The sequence below is a fragment of the Mytilus galloprovincialis genome, chromosome 14 (genome assembly GCF_965363235.1).
Source record: "Mytilus galloprovincialis chromosome 14, xbMytGall1.hap1.1, whole genome shotgun sequence".
In the NCBI taxonomy this organism is placed as follows: domain Eukaryota; kingdom Metazoa; phylum Mollusca; class Bivalvia; order Mytilida; family Mytilidae; genus Mytilus; species Mytilus galloprovincialis.
In genome coordinates, this window is record NC_134851.1 from 45,280,700 (window position 1) to 45,298,667 (window position 17,968).

At 33.2% G+C, this 17,968-nt stretch overlaps 1 protein-coding gene across 3 annotated transcripts in view; it reads left to right on the forward strand.

The window, feature by feature from the left end:
- Positions 1-1,644: 1,644 nt before the first annotated feature.
- LOC143059446 (TPR repeat-containing protein DDB_G0287407-like) overlaps positions 1,645-17,968 on the forward strand; it is a 53,506-nt gene continuing 37,182 nt past the window's right edge. Inside the window, exons 1-12 of one of the 3 annotated variants that reach the window (XM_076232944.1) lie at positions 1,645-1,761; positions 6,318-6,709; positions 8,066-8,280; positions 9,157-9,258; positions 9,835-9,910; positions 10,570-10,684; positions 11,481-11,713; positions 13,014-13,175; positions 14,555-14,783; positions 15,165-15,394; positions 16,021-16,167; positions 16,997-17,182. In XM_076232944.1, coding sequence (XP_076089059.1) covers positions 6,335-6,709; positions 8,066-8,280; positions 9,157-9,258; positions 9,835-9,910; positions 10,570-10,684; positions 11,481-11,713; positions 13,014-13,175; positions 14,555-14,783; positions 15,165-15,394; positions 16,021-16,167; positions 16,997-17,182 — 2,070 coding nt within the window. In that variant the 5' untranslated portion in view covers positions 1,645-1,761; positions 6,318-6,334. Of the gene's footprint in view, positions 1,762-5,910; positions 6,710-8,065; positions 8,281-8,590; positions 8,746-9,156; positions 9,259-9,834; positions 9,911-10,569; positions 10,685-11,480; positions 11,714-13,013; positions 13,176-14,554; positions 14,784-15,164; positions 15,395-16,020; positions 16,168-16,996; positions 17,183-17,968 lie in introns of those variants that run through there. The other 2 variants (XM_076232945.1, XM_076232946.1) reach the window with 2 other exon arrangements.

Consider the following 17,968-nt stretch of genomic DNA (forward strand, 5'->3'; position numbering starts at 1 on the left):
ATATCATCAGGGTTGATTTTTTTCTTCGGCATAACCTCAATTTACTCAATTTTCTTTGTAATATGTATACTAGTAGTAACATGGATAAAGGTTTGAGGGGCCTTTATAGTTTGCTGTTCGATGTGAGCCAATACTCCGTGTTGAAGACCGTACTTTGGCCTAAGATGGTTTACTTTTACGAATAGTGACTTAAATGGAGAGTTTTGTTATTGGCACTCATACCACATCTTCTTATATAATTCTGCTCAATATTAGTCAATGAAATGATCTAATTGTTCAAGCATTTTACTTTGCAATGACTACAAAGGTGATAATCATTAATATATTTAGCCTCCTCCATTATAATAACTGCTGTTTCCTTTAAACGGCTTGAATAAGAAATAAGATAAAACAAATGTTTGCGTTATAACACAAAGGTTTGCGTTATAACGCAAGTTTTACATAGGAAGAAATATTAAAAAAAAGTTGTGTGACGCTAATACGCTTCCATAGATTTCCATTGCCAATTACATTTAATTAATCAAATCCCGTTTACTACTATGCCGGAACCTCTCTATCGGGTAGTTAGTAATCATTTGATTGTTGGTCATCCTGAAATTGAAGACAAGTGTCATATATTTCATGCATGTTCAGAAGTAGGGCAAATTAACAATTAAAAAACACAGCTTGTAGTTCCTGCAATAGAAGGTCGACCGGGATAAACTGCAGGAAATTCAGAACGGCCCACTAGTTTAAACATTTTATTCATCATCAATACAATTATATCATCATACAAAATACATAATAATGATAGGATTCGGAAACAAGCTACATATAGCTTATATTAATCTGTTCTTGAAAAAACCAACTCCAGTTTACTATTACATAAATATAGCGTGCAATGTTACAATTTAAAATAATTAAATAAAGTACTAATGTATGTTAAACATGTACTCAACTGCAATAACAATAACTAATCGAGTACTCGTTGGTATTTTTTTCCGCGATACCCGAGTACGCGCTCGAGAATCATATATATCTTCAACACAGAAACCGAGTAAAATACGCGTATTTTACATTCTGTGGGTTGTTAATTTAGTGTATAACAAACCCCAGAGTTATTGATTACAGATGGTGTCAAAAATAAAACTTGTAATGCCATAAGTGTGTTGGACAATTTAGTTTTCTCTTCAAATGTATTTCCAGTCTTTTACGACGGTTCGACCAAGGAATTCATTTAAATATACAATTCCTTGGTTCGCCGTATACGTTTCCCAACAAAGTCTTGATCAAGTGGGGGAAAGGTAAAACTGTTTTTATCAATTAAGATCAGGAAGATTATCATTAATGGCCAAAATACTCAGGTGATCATCATATATATAAACTTTTATTTGACTGCTGTCTATGCATGATTCTTAATTTGCAACATTTACAAAATATACACGCACCTCCTCTTGTTTTTTTAATTAAATAATTATTTTCAGAGAGGACAGTTTCCTTTTACTATATACATAACTTTTATTATTCAGAAAAAATATGTTACAGTAGGCTAGCCAGTCAGTGCATGTAGAAATATATATGGACCTTTTTTTAGTCTGAAATAAAGAATGATCTTATTACGGATTTTTACGTTTCTCTTCCGTAAATGTACTATTTTTATTTATTTTAATGGTTCCCTGTTGAAGAGATTTTGTAGGTTAGCTGCAAGGATAAATTCTGTAGCAACAAAAACCAGATTAAGACGCTTTCACATCATCATCTGTGAGGAAAACATTATCACATGTATATTAGTTTAATTGAATGGTATTTGTTCACAGAAAATAAGTTTTCTATATATGTTCTACAACAAGTTTAGACGAAGAATTTTATTATTTAATTTATTATACAATAAAAAATTAGCACCGGCAACGGAGCGAGCTGTTGATGTTTGAAAACAAATATTTTGCGCAATAAATATCTAAAAGGGGCGTAAAGAGGGGGTTTCTGTTCTGAAGAACGCAAAATAACATTGCCATTTCACGATGAACGCACAATAAAGAATGTCTTGCAAGTTGATCTTTTTACCAATTTCAGGAAACACGTTGAAATTGAATAACAAACCTTTTCACGGCTTCACATGATATAAAAGTGTCAAAACATGTTGAACGTAAATAAACCTTTACCACCCTCATCTAAAGGTCATCATAACAAATGAACAAACCACGTCAAAAACTACTCTGAGTATAGACTTACATGTACCTGTCCAGTTGATAAAAATGTAAGGCCTGGCATGTTACATTCACTATATATATATATATAGATATATATATATATATATGTAGGACTCTAAAGTGCGATGGTACTCTAAAGTGCGATGGTCACGCTAAAGTGCGATGGTCTACGCTAAAGTACGATGGTGTCTCACGCTAAAGTGCGATGGTTGTTTGTTCGCTAAAGTACGATGGTGTATTACGCTTAAATGTCCAAAGGGTAAGATTCAAGGGCTTAAACATCAAGGTTAAAAAAAGTATTTTTGCAAAAGCTAGTATGCTAAGGTATAACATATGTGATAGGCTTTATAATTTACCGGTAGGCTTAAGTGTGTGTGTGTGTGTGTGGGGGTTGGGGGGGGGGGGGGGGGGGGTGGAGGTAAGACCTTTATCGGGACTTCGGTGTCGAATGTTCCTAAGCTCGGCATTTCGGGATTCGGGATTCCTTTTTTCGAATTTCGGGATATCGGAATTTACATTTCTTTGAAATTCGGGACCTCGGGATTTCATGTTTTAATCCTGGGATTTCGTGATCAGGACCCCTTCTAGCCCTTTCCCCCCACTCTTTAGTGATTGTTTCTAAATTAACAAGTACGACCAAGTAATAATTGCTATAAAGGATATTTATGTGTCGCAAAATATAACATTTAATGTTAAATGAATTTTAAACAATTTGGAACGTATTGAATATTTGGATAATTGGTGTATATTGCCGTTCACACTAATGTTACAACCTCCTTTACAGTCGTCATTGAAAAATTATAAATACAAAATTTTGTTCAATGTCGGAAAATGCAATATTTACTTGTGTAAGCTTTGATTCAAATGCAAGAGAAAGGCAATGTTCGCCGAACTTTCTCCTTTATCGTAGCGAGTCCAATACATGTTTTATTTTCCCTACAATGTACAGTACAAACTAATGTTTTAGCAGACAATTTATAATTCACGCATGAAAACATGTATCTCTATTTTACCGACGTTAGATCGACAGCATTTTAACGGGATCACAAAGTAAACTGCCACATCAACAATGATTCAAAAGCATCCGATCGCTTCAAATAGAAAGAGGATAAGTATGACTGAGTACACTGTTTTATATGTATATAGTAAAATGGTTGACTGTAAAATACAAGTCCTTCTTCCAGCACTCGAAAAAAATAAACATTGTGCTTCAGCCGACAAAGAACGGTTGAGTTTAAATCAATTACTAGTAAGTCAAGGACATTTGGTGTAAAAATTGTTAATCAAATATTCCTAATCTATCTTCCGCCATGTTCATTTTTAGTTTGTATAAACGACAGTTAACGTCATAATCGAAGTACGTTTCTAACGTCTATATTTTCGCGGACCATCGGACATTAGCGTATGGAAGCATCACACTTTAGCGTAGACCATCGCACTTTAGCGTGACCATCGTACTTTAGCGTCCCCATCGTACTTTAGAGTCCTACATATATATATATGTAGGACTCGGAGGTGCGATGGGGACGCTGAAGTGTGATGGTCACGCTGAAGTGTGATGGTCCACGCCGAAGTATGATGGCCATTTTGCTGAAGTGCGATGGTTTGGCATGACGTTTCAATAGTGCGACGTTTTTATATACAACATGTATAACGTAACATCAAATACAACATAGATTTGCAGGCAGGATAATAAATTGTTGTAGATAAAAATGTCATGCGAACAAAAGAAATGAAAAAAAGATTCAAGTTATGAACAGGTTTAAGCCATTTGCTGGCGGATATTGCAAAAGTATTTAAAGCTATGTCAAAGTGACAAAAAGATTAACATGGTTTGTAGATGAGCTAATCAGTGTTCGGAAGAATGCAGCAAACATTTTGTACGACAAATAAAATGTATTGATCTAAATATTACTTTTAACTTCTCTTTAAGTATGCTTTACACGATTTTGTGTGGACAATTTAATGATGAAATCACTTACTAGCATTAACAATATTTTTGCTATATCAAGTTGATTTGTAAGAACACCGTCAGTGTAGCCTTATTTACATGTATTGTGGTTACAGTGTTTAATTTAACTTCTACTACATGTTAGGCATTAATCTGACTGACCCATACGTGTACTTCCATATATATTGTTTTTCTCCTCAGCGGCGAATCAACTAATTTCAGTTTTTGTGACTTAAGTACTATTCTCTAGACCTACACGCCATGATTATCATATTTTCTGACACCATACTAGAGGGGGGATAGGAGGGGTCCTGATCCCGAAATCCCGGACTTAAAAAAACGAAATCCCGAGGTCCCGAATTTAAATAAAGTAAATCCAGACGTCCCGAAATCAGAAAAAAGGATTCCCGGATCCCGAAAGGGTCAATCCCGAAATCCCGAGCTTAAAAACACCCGATCCCGGAGTACCGATAAAGGTCCTATCCCCCCTCATACTACTGCGTATCTAATTATTGGCAAATTTAAAAATAGATTAAAACAAAATGAAGATTTTAAAGTCTTTGGTTTGAATTGACAGAAATAAAAAAATATTTCAAATGCGAGGCTAGCAGCTGCATTTGTACTTTGGTCAAATCTGAATAATGATATTTCATTTAATTATCTCATGTACATGTACATTTTGCTTTTTACTCTATATCACAGACAGCTATACCATACATGTAGCTCTTTTCTTTGATGTAACCCAGTTTTAACATGAAGTACATACAATTCTAAATTGTACAATTTGACAAAAAAATATATACCGCTCACTCCACTTGTCAGTCAGGGGTACTACTTGTATAAGTGTATTTTATTTACTTGAAGAAGTAAAAAAAAATATACACATATAAGTAAATAAACATGATAAATAATGTTTGAATAATCTCCCCTTAATTTTCTGAAAAATTTACTTGTATAAGTAAATTTTTCTTACAATCCCACAAAAATCCTCAAGTTTTGAGATGTGAAATCATGCCTTTAATGATTTTTCCCAGGTTTGTTCAAATTTTTTCATTAAAGTTCAATGTTTCATCTCATTAATTCATCAAAGAAACTGATTGAGCAAAGACCTTGTATATTTGCGCATGGCAATCAAAAAGTGCTCCTTGTAAATGAGCAGGGTTATGAAGATAACAGACAAATGGGATTTTCTTTGTCCATGAAATTACACTTAAATGATTAGTAAAGACATCTGTAAAGAGTACACAATTTAAAATAATATTAGAGCAAAGAAATCTTAAGAATTCAAGAAAAGAAGAAAGGATGATTTGTTTACTTATACAAGTAAAAAAAATCTGAATGCCTAAGGGAAATAACTAAGCCAATTTTGTTTTTACCTATACAAGTAAATAAAATTCACTTGTATAAGTATCCTACAAATTTACTTATATGTGTATATTTTTTTTTACTTCTTCAAGTACCCGTCTCAACAAAACCAATTTTCAAGAAATATATAAATATACAATCAAAAAATTTTGCTCGCTCTCCCCATATTTTTTGGAGTTTTTGTCCGAAGAACTATAAATCAAATTGGTGTAGCCTAAAAGTAATATGCATTTTGTGTTACAAAACGATAAAATCCACTTTGTCTTTGTAAATATTTTTCAGACAAGTTGGGTCCCACTAATTAGGGTCAGAAGGAAAGTTCACTAAATCACATTTTTTTTTTATGCCCAACCAACGATAGTAGAGGGGCATTAAGTTTTCTGGTCTGTGGCTCCGTCCGTCCGTCCGTCCATCATGTCCATTCAGGTTAAAGTTTTTGGTCAAGGTAGTTTTCGATGAAGCTGAAGTCCAATCAACTTGAAACTTAGTACACTTGTTGCTTATGATATGATCTTTTTAATTTTAAAGCCAAATTAGACTTTTGACCCCAATTTCACGGTCCACTGAACATAGAAAATGAAAGTGGGAGTTTCAGGTTAAAGTTTTTGGTCAAGGTAGTTTTTGATAAAATTTAAGTCCAATCAACTTGAAACTTAGTACATATGTTCCCTATAGTATAATCTTTCTAATTTTAATGCCAAATTAGATTATTACCCAATTTCACGGTCCATGGAACATGGTAAAGGATAGTGCGAGTGGGGCATCCATGTACTTTGGACACATTCTTGTTTAGATTTAATTTTCTATTACAGGCACATATATATAAAAAATGGGTAGTGGTTCATCAAAGAAGAATAAAGAAACAGCCACAAAATCTAATAGTAACAATACATCTGAAAATGCAAAGTCTGATACAGCAGTAAAAAACCATGAAAGTGAAAGTACCAAACAAAATGAAGAAAAGAAAATATTGCCGGAAAAACCAGATGCAGTGCAAAATCAGACTGCTATGTCAAAAGAAACCAAATCGGCTGAGGCGAGCAATCAAAGAAAATTATCCAATGGGGATCATCTGAGCTGGATGGAAACTGATTTGTCGGAGCTCATGGGTGGATTAGAATTAAGTGATGACCCTTGTGTTTGGGAACAATATGTGGATGATTTGATATGTAAAAGGAAACCAGAAATTACTCCAGAAAAAGAGGTATGCAAAATATTTTGATAGATGATGATTTTTATGCCCCACCTACGATAGTAGAGGGGCTTATGTTTTTTTGGTCTGTGCCTTTGTTCGATCGTTCGTTCGTTCGTCCGTTCATCCCGCTTCAGATTAAAGTTTTTGGTCAAGGTAGATTTGATGAAGTTGAAATCCAATCGACTTCAAACTTAGTACACATGTTCCCCATGATATGATCTTTCTTATTTTAATGCCAAATTAAAGTATTGACCCCAATTTCACGGTCCACTGAACATGTAAAATGATAGTGCGAGTGGGGCATCCGTGTACTAATGGACACATTCTTGTTATACATACATGTACATGCATGTATATGTCATGCATGTATACACATACATTTTTGTACCTATTAATCATCTACATTGTACATGTAATAATATGACAATACTTTTGAAATATAGAAAAAAACAAACTCTTGAAAACATTTTATTTTCTACTGTTTTATTCATGACAGCCTCAATTCTAGGATTTGAGATTACTTAGAGAGACTCCATCCTAGTACATTTAATTGTACATGTTAATTATGATATTTTTTGGTAACTTCAAGTGCAGAGTGTGTCTGTATATATAAAGATAAGAAGATGTTTTTTAATTACCGTTGAAACAACTGTAGCAGCTATGTAAACCTAATGACATATAGGTTAACAAATATAGGCCACTATACGGCCTTCAACAATGAGCAAAACCCATATCCTATAGTCAGCTATTATAAACGGCTCTAAAATGACAAATGTAAAATAGTTCAAATACGAAAACTATCGGTCTGATTTAAGTTCACAACAATGAATGAAAAAACAAAAATGATATATTATATATAGCAACAATCGTCAGCCAGTCACTTGCACTGACTGAGTAACAACTTACAGGTTCTTGGGAGAAGCACATGACAGAATATGGCTCAGTTAAACATGTTTGTAGGCGCTAATCCTTATTGATACATTACTGCACATGAACATGTATTTTTAGGAGCAAAGGAAAACATAGTGAGACTTTTTTTTTGGTGATTATATAAAAACCGCAAAATTTTGTAAACCGACTTATTTAAATGCGGATACTTTATTTCTCGTTTAGCTCTTTCAAACCCATTTCATGACAATTTGATTTTGTGGTTCTAAAATTTACTTGATGAAGACATGGAAGATGAATAAGGAAAAATCAAAGTTTTACATATTTGGGATGATTTATTTTTGTGTTATTTTTCTTCACCCACAAGTCGTGATAATAAATCACTCACGGAAATTAGTTCGTTTACAATATGCTTAATTTCCAAATTTGAATGTGCATCATACATGTTGTACATGTGTAACCTTATATTTTTTTCAGAGGCGAGGTTGGAAGACCATTAGACTTTTTGTTAGCAGTACTTTTAAGGACATGAACAATGAGCGTGACTATCTTGTAAAGGTAATCTTCCCCCAGCTCAGAGAATGGTGTGAGGAAAGGAAACTGAGGCTGGTGGAGTGTGATTTAAGATGGGGAGTACCGAAAGATGCTGACACTAGGGAAACATTGACAACATGTTTGTCGGAACTAGACAGGTAATTGTCCCAGTGCTTGGCAAGAATTTACTTGGGCGAGACCAGTATGTCAATTAGGGAAACATTAACAACATGTTTGTCGGAACTAGACAGGTAATTGTCCCAGTGCTTGGCAAGAATTTACTTGGGCGAGACCAGTATGTCAATTAGGGAAACATTAACAACATGTTTGTCGGAACTAGACAGGTAATTGTCCGAGTGCTTGGCAAGAATTTACTTGGGCGAGACCAGTATGTCAATTAGGGAAACATTGACAACATGTTTGTCGGAACTAGACAGGTAATTGTCCGAGTGCTTAGCAAGAATTTACTTGGGCGAGACCAGTATGTCAATTAGGGAAACATTGACAACATGTTTGTCCGAACAAGACAGGTAATTGTCCGAGTGCTTAGCAAGAATTTACTTGGGCGAGACCAGTATGTCAATTAGGGAAACATTGACAACATGTTTGTCGGAACTAGACAGGTAATTGTCAGACTTCTATAATGCAGGAATTTACTTGGGCGATACCAGTATGTCAATATATTGAAATTTGATAAGTCCCACCATTTTATTGATTCTGTTTTAAGAAATAATATTGAGTCCATCCTCTGAGTTACTTCCCCTGTTCTAGGAGCACCTGTGTACAACCTAGACAGAAGCTACTAACTGAACATTCAATAAGAGCTAACAAACTATCATAACTATCAACATAATGCACCAGCATAAAAAGCAATTCGAAAAACAAGAACCCAAGGTGTGTATAGCACCATAAACAATCCAAGTATTCTTCAACCCGAGTGTTTTTTTCTGTATATAAACAATTGCTAGAGATTCATATTTATGTCCCTTTTTCTAGTTTTGTCTCTTTTAATACTTTTTTATTATTTTATGTAGATGTCGAGAAGAGAATATATATCCCTATTTTCTAAGTTTAGTATCTGAAAGATTTGGCTGGGTGCCAAAAATAGAAGAAATTCCAGATGACATCAGGGCAAGGTAAGGTACTTCTATCTTTTATTCAAGCTGATCAATTAATATGTGATTCTCTGGATAATAACATAGGCAATTTTAACATTTTATAGGCTTATATCTTAATGCAAAATTTGGGAAAACCTGATGATGATGGAATCAAATATCCAGGAAATAACAATTTTCATTCCCCAAAAAAAATATGAATTAAGGAAGTTTGCTACTCAGTTTCAAAATAATAAGCTTTTCATAACACTAAAATATATTGATAGGGGATTAATCAAGAAACCAAAAAATCAGAACAAATATATAGGTCAATGTGCTTGTTTTCGAGATATTAGCCATTGAAATTTTGGCGGGTAAAAGTTCTCTCTTGATTTTTCATAGCTTTATCATTGACAAGTTCAAGTTCTCAAAAACTATTAAAAAAAACAAGGATTTTATAAGACTTTTACAGATAGCTTATTTTACATGTAAAAGATTTATAAAAAAAAATGGGGGTCAATGAGCAAAAATTGTTAAGGCAGTCAAATGGATAAAACAAGAGGATTTCTAAACATGACAAGCGAACATCCTTAACAGTAATTTGATTATTCTTTCCAGATACAAATGGATGCCTGGGATGTCTGTAACCACATCAGAGATTATGGTTGGTGGATATTGGGGACAAAATAGAAATGTAAGTTAAAAAAGATGGCAGGGTAGTAGACTGTAGTAGAATACTGATTACCTTGTTCCGAAAGATTGCGAATAAATTCAACATATCGGATAATAATCAGGTTTATTGAGTCAACTTTTTTTTGGTATGAAGTCAAATTTTCAAATCTTTTCATCTATTTAGCAAGAAATACACACATAGATTTGGGGGAAAAGCTTTCATTCAAGGGAGCAAAACCTTTATAGGGTTGGCCTGATAGTTATTAATTTTCCAGTCACTATATTTGGGATGAACAAAAAAAAATATGTATTGATTGCAACTTCCTTTGAATGCAGCATCCTGTCCATGACAATTTCAAGAACTTAATCAATGAAATATATAATTAAATATTCAAGTTAAAATGTAATTAAAGTTAACTCTACTTGTGAACAACGTTTCATAAATCATGCATGAAAAACTAATATTTTAAATTTGAGTTATCTTTCTTTGTTCATAATTTGCTGTTGAATCAGCTAGTATATCCTTCCAAGGCAATATACAGTATTATCATGTTTAATTTTTAGTTTCAACTGCAAAATGAATGCTATCTTTATAAAGCACTTTGGTTCTAGTTACTAATTGATTTTTCAATAAGTTGAGAAAAATGCATATTGCCTTCATTTGAAAATTTTTGATTTTAGGCTCTGTTTTTAATGAGAACACCAGATTATTTGGACCATGTTAAAGATGAGAAAGTTAAATCTTATATGACTGAGAAAAATGATGACCATAAACGTTCATTGAGTACCCTTAAAAGTGAGTATTAATATTAGTGCATGTTGGATACATTTTTAAAAGAAACAAATTTAGGAAGTTTCCATGTTATACTTTATTTTAGGATCTATCACTCAATTGAAATAAACCTGAATGTGAAACCTTTCAAACAGTCTCAACTATTCTTCAGAAACATTATTGTTTGTGAGGCACTCATTTCCATATAATTACATTAGATGTATGTTTCATTATGATACTTTAATCTGATTGGCTAACTGCACATCACATGTTATTCCGTAAGCAATTGCATTGCTCAATAAAACTTTTCATTCATGAAAACACGTGGTCCCACAATAAAGTGCATAGGTGAATTAAATAAAACAATAATAAAATTTGAGTTTTCATAATCATAGCTAAAATGTAATTATAAGTATTGAATGCTTCTTTTTGTAACTTCATAGGGTTGTATAAGCGTTGACCATGCACACATTTTTAGTATGAAGCGCTTCTTAGCTTCATACAAAATGTACTTTGGTCAATGCTTTTACACTCCAATGGAGTTACAAAAAGAAGCATTCAATTCTTAAGTAATTCTTAGATCTATAATACAACAAATTTAGAATCCAACAATATATATATATATATACATATAAAACTACTCCAAATTTGTTGACTATTTCTATCACAATTTAAAACTCTAAGAACTTAAATATTGTTTCACCTTCCATGGAATTTTATACATGTACCAACAATGAAGGTTACTTGTTGACAATCATTTTCAAAGAACAGCATCTGCTTGAACTTATTATCACCTTAAATTCTTATTTTTTTCTTTCAGAAAAATTGAGGACAAAGTATCCAAAACAAGTCCATGACTACAGTTGTACATATGAAAAAGAGGCTGAAGGAAAACTTTACTTGAGCGGGTTTGAAGAAATGGGAAAAAGAGTGCTTCAGCATTTCAAGACGATGTTAAGCCTACAGTATCCCACCGATAGTCTTGGTCTGTCACCCACACTGAAAGATGTCCTGAAATTGGAACATGAGACTTTTATGTTTCAGCGTTCTCAGGTAAATGATGAACGATATATCAGATGCGGATCCATGATTTTGAACAAAGGGGCTTGGACCCCTAAACTTTGGAACTTTTGGAGTGGGACATGTAAAAAGTCTTTCTATAACCATTGATATATGTAGTTCATTAAGACCTTTCCCCCTCTTAATACTCCTCTTTACATAAAACGATAAGATGTGATTTGAAGGCCAATTATAAGACAACTATCACCAAAGAACAAATGACAGATGGTAGTAACAACAGGTCTTTAAAAAATGACTAAAACCCATACCATATACTGCCATATACTGTGAATTCATTAATATTTGTTAGATTACCAACTTTAGTTGGTTTTGTGAGAACAGGTGAACCACAAATTTAAGTATTCAATGAAATCCAATTTCTATCAAGTTATATGCTAATTACTTTAGCAAGACCATGAAATCACATATTCACAATACAGTCTTCAACAATGACCAAAACCCATATTATGTAGTAGATCATCTACAGTTATTACCATCCTTCAACAATGACCAAAACCCATATTATATAGTAGATCATCTACAGTTATTACCATCCTTCTGATCTTTGAGTTGGAAAACAAGTCGTAGACTCATTAATATTATATCCTTTAAGCAATTTTTGATGTTGACTGTCCTATGCATACAAATGTAGCTGTAACTTACTCAAAAAGTAAAACATAAGTTAAATTTGGTATCTAATGAAAGTGCAAGGACTTGGATAAAAGTGCATTTTTGATTTATTGCTTTTGAACCATAGATAGTTAGAATATATGTGCTCCTCGGGAAACATTGGAACTCTTTTCTTTTATATTTATGTATCTAAAATATGCTTTTTTAAGTTTTACTAGAAGCTTAAGAAAAGAGAGCTTTAAGATGATCAACAGCTTTATTATTTAAGGTGGTACCTAACACTACAGGGAGATAACTCTGTAAAATCAGCTAAACGTTTTAATTACATTGTGTTGTTAAGGGAGTATTAAGCTTCTCAATGATCAAAATAAGTGTTTGCCAAACTGCTATATAACCAGTGTAATTTTTCTGCCAAAAAATTGGTTCAAAATTTTTGAAATTTTTATATTTTTGTTTAAGGGTCAAAGTAGATACTTTGTCAAAATTTTATCAAAATTAAACGAACCAAATTAATTTTAGTGAAACTGTTAGGTACCACCTTAAACATCTGAATATGCTTAAGGTTTTACTAGAAAGAAAGGAGAATGAAGATCATTCACACCTGAAAATCAAAATTATTGATCATGAAAGACCAATATCTGAAATTCTGAATATATTTTTTTAGGTTTTACTAGGAAGAGAAGAAAGTGTTCAGATGATACACAGCTATATTGATGACACAGTTAAAGAACATGTTCCATTGGTACTTGCAGGTTTTCCTGGGTCTGGTAAATCTGCCCTAATAGCTTATACTGTGAAACAGTGCCTTACAAATAAAAAATACAAGGTGATTATAATTAGTGTGGAGAGAATGAGAGGTGAACTGAAATTTGGAGATGCAATGAGTTTTAGTAATCTCAGCAGGGGTCGAATCTAAGCTTTTTAGTGTACTGGCCAGCCGGACCAGTGGACTTTAGATCAACTGGTCCGGCTCAAAATTTACTGGTCCTGCAAAAATGACATTCATCTGATAACCACTAAAAGATATGACAGATGTTTAGTTTTATTTTTCTCAACTGCTTTCCTCTTCTTTATTCCAAAAATAGCACCCCCAATACCCTAAAAATAATTTCTCAGGTTTATTTTTTTGTAAACAAACTGAGATAGAGATGCAATCATTGATTTTAACGAAAAATTTCTACTGGTCAGACACAAATTCTACTGGTCTCTGACCACCAGACCAGTGCCAATTTTGACCCCTGAATCTCAGTCAGATGACCTCTCTTTTACTTCTTAAGACTTTTGACTTACGGTCATTTTGATCATTCAAGAAAACATCAATGAATTTAATAAGTGATTGCTAAATGAACTTGTAATAAGTTTTCAACAATACCTTATGTGATTTCGGAATTTTTTGTGAGGATTTTAATATTGTGAGAATTGCTACAAACATTTTTTTTAAAACTTTTTTTTTTGGAAAGCGTTATTTGTGTGTGTCATTTCTGTCAGACTGATAAGTTGTTCTGTTCAAATTTCAAAAACTTCAAAAAAATCAGAATATGGTAGGTACGAAATCCTAGACACAACTATTTTTTTATGCCTACCATAGATGATGGATCAGCATTAAGAGTTACCCTTGACCATCCATCCTTTCGTCTTTCCATCCCTTTGTCTCATTTTAATTGCAAAACTTGACTAGGGGCATTCATGTCAACCTTTTAATATAAATGTTTCAATAATCACTATTGTGATTCTGACTGAATTTGATGCTGACTTTTTGCAAAACTGATCAATGACTCTTACACTGTGATGTCAAAAGGTTACAAAACCGTCACTAACAAATAAATGTTTGGTTTTGACTTTGCACTTACGATTATTTTACTCAGACTAAGATTTCAACAAATCAGACACTGGATTTGGTGCATAGAGCACAAATTTGCTAATCCATGGTACACGGTTATAAAGTTACATGACTCAGAGCCTTGACTCTTGAGTATTGCCATGTTTTTCTTCAGATAATATGTATGAATGAAAAGTAATGTTAATGATATTTTTAGATGTAGTGAAATTAAATTTTTTTGTTAAAAAGTGAGACAAATAGAGATTGAAAATATTATAACAGCAAGTAAGAAAAACATGTAAATTGGTCATTCAATCGTATATAGTTTTGGTTGTTTTTTCTATGGTATTTTTAAACATTGTGTATTTGCTAATTTTATTTTTTAGGTATTTTACCATTTCATTGGAGCAACTCCAGGATCCACAGATTTATTCCAGATCTTACAAAGATTTTTCTTGGAATTTATGCCTGAGGGAACTAAGATGCCTGATGACTTACAAGAAATGAAAAGATATGCTCACACCATGTTTAAATATGCAGCTCAAGTTGCTAAGAAAGAAGGTTACCAAAAAATTGTTGTGTTTTTGGATGCTCTGAATCAGATGGATGATGATGGTAAACTATATGTTTTGTCAGACTGGGATCCAGCCATTTCAAAAAGGGGGAGGGTTTCCAACATATGCAAATCATAAAAAAGGGATCACACCAACCATATGTTCCCATACAAATGCATTAGTTGTCAGATAAAAGGGGGGTCTAGATGTCAAAACATAGAACCATTAATAACCTACAACTAATGTCCAGAAATTAAACTTTTTTTTTAAACATTGCTTCTGAACTCTCCAAAAAGAGTTTAAATGGGATGGTTGAATTAAATGTTTTTTTTTTCTTTTATTTAGTCTGGCTACAACACATGTCCAGAAATAAAACTTCCAGTCCTACCCTCCCCCTGTTTTGATGGAATAGCCCAAATTAGCTGTTTTGTTTTTCTTTCAGGAGATGCTCATTATCTGGTTTGGTTACCAAAAAAACTGCCCGAAGGAATGAGGATCATTGTCAGTACATTGGAAGGAAAATGTCTCAATTCTCTCCGTGATGATCCAGATCGTAAATCTGATGAGAAGAAATCAATTGAATTGTCTGTTGATCCACTTGTTAAAAGTATTCGGAAAAATATTGTCTGTAAAATACTTGCTGAGTATAACAAAAGGCTGGATGATGAACAAGTAAGTCTAAAGAAAAATATTGAAATACAAAAGAGGATCAAGAAGGGGTTAACATTAAAGAAAATAATGGCCAAAAAGGGCAGAATAAAGGGCTAAAATATCATGAATTGACAAAAATAGAACTAGAAATAGAGAACAGAAAATTATTAGATGTCAAAAATAGACAATATTAGAGAATTATAGGCAAAATAGATATAGAAAAAAGAAAAATTGTCTAAAATATTAAATAATAAAGAAATGACCCTCATAAAATAAGATGTTATGTGATAATCTTTGAGACAATTATTCAAATGAAGCAAAATAATGAAGTTGTTAACAACTCATAATTAATATTCAACAAGTTTTCAAATGTTATATTATCATTATTATTAAAACTAGACTTAACTAGTACCCGGTAATTAATTTATATTTAAACATGAGAAAAAGAAATTTTCAGAATGATTTATACTTTTGTTTTTGCAGTGGGAAATTTTAACTGATAAGCCTGATTCTAGACAGCCATTTTGTCTGACTGCTGCATGCATGTGAAGAACTCAGAGTGTTTGGTGATTTCAGAAAACTTATATTTGAACATAATTAATTGAAGGCTAAGAAATTTTCAGGATGATCACCTTTTATTTTTGCAGTTAGAGATTTTAACAGATAAGCCAGATGCTGGAAGGCCATTATGGCTGACCGTAGCATGTGAAGAACTCAGAGTTTTTGGTGAATTCAGAAAACTGACACAGAAAATAAGAGATCTACCTATTGATATGATTGGACTGTTACAAGTTGTAAGTCATTCATTGTTTCTGAATCCAAAGGATTGTGGATATTTTTATATAAACATTATCAAATGAATTTCAATGTGAGGACTACTGTGGCTAAATTAATATTCATGGGATACCAATTTTCATGGATTTCGTCGGTTTAGAAGAATCACAAATTTCAATACTCAACAAAGATGAAATTTTCTATAAGCTTATTTGTAGACATTGGCAAAACCACAAAATCAAAAATTGGTAACCATGAAAATAAATGAATCCACAGTTTTTAGATTTCTGAACCTTTTATGGGGGGGGGGGGGGGGTGTGGAAGGGTGCTGATCCTGGAATTCCAGGGTTAAAAACATGAAATCCGGAGGTCCCGAAATTAAAGAAAAATGAAATCCTGACATCCGGAAATTCAAAAAAAAGAATTCTCGAAATGTTCAATCCTGAAATCCTGAGCTTAAAAACCCCGATCCTGACGTCCCGAAAAGGTCCTGCCCCCTCTTTTATAGCTTGTACACACTATGACATTTACTCGTTGTTGAAAACCTTCCACTGACCTATGGTTGCTAACTTTTTAATGCATGGTCCTTAAATGGAAAGTTTCATATATTGGCAATCGTACCAGACTGTTAATTCAGAAGTTTTTGCCTGCAATTTTTCATTTTCATGCAATTGTTGAACAATATTGACAAAAATGCATAATTATTGTAATTTATGGAAATGTTGTATCCAAATTTAGAATGCAAGTTTTCATTCTGTGACTATTTTTGTAATAAGAAAAAAAATGGATCTACAATAATGAATCTGTTCTTTTTAACAAAAATCACACATTTTATTTATTTTTTTTCAGGTTTTAGGCAGAATTGTGAAGGATCATGGGAATGAACTGGTACAAGCCACTTTGTGTTTAGTGGAGACATCAAGATTTGGACTTCTAGAAACAGAATTGTTTGAACTGCTGGCCATGCAGCCCAGTATACCTGGAGCAAAGATTGCAGATGATTTAGCTTTTGAAGGCAGACTTCCAATGGCAAAGGTTAAGCATTTAAAAAGATATCAAAGTTTCTTTACAGCTGATTGCATTGAGTGTGTAGGTAAAGGTAATAACTTTGTTAAGCTTGCTTGCTAGCTGAACTGTGAAGGTTATTAGGTTAGGTAAACTTACTAACCCTCCTATAATAGTAGACTAAACAGACAAATAACCAATCTATTGGTCTGTAGGACTAGACAACTTCGAAAGGAGGGTAGTATACCTTACCTTACCTAATAATGACTTCACAGTTCAGCTAGGAAGCAAGCTAACCAAAGATATTGCCTTTACCTACACACTCAATACAATCAGCTGTAGAAATAAAAGAAGAAGAAGATATGGTATGATTGCAATTTTGCAAATGAGACAACTCTCCAAAAGATACCAAATGACACAGAACTTAACCACTATAGGTCACTGTACAACCTTTAAAAAATGAGCAATGGCCATGCCACATGTAGCCAGCTATAAAATCCCTGAAAAGACAAAAGTAAAACAGTTCATATTTTTTCATTTTTTTGGGGGGGGGGGGAAATAGTTCAAGAGGACCATTGTTTTCATCCCAATAAAACAATGACTTTTACAAAGTTAACACTTTAAATCATTTGTAATATTATCTCCCTTAACCATGATCTACCCAGGCGGCCTCTTACTTGATAGATATCTACTTTCCCATGATCTACCCAGGCGGCCTCTTACTTGATAGATATCCACTTTACCATGATCTACCCAGGTGGCCTCTTACTTGATAGATATCTCCCTTAACCATGATCTACCCAGGCGGCCTCTTAC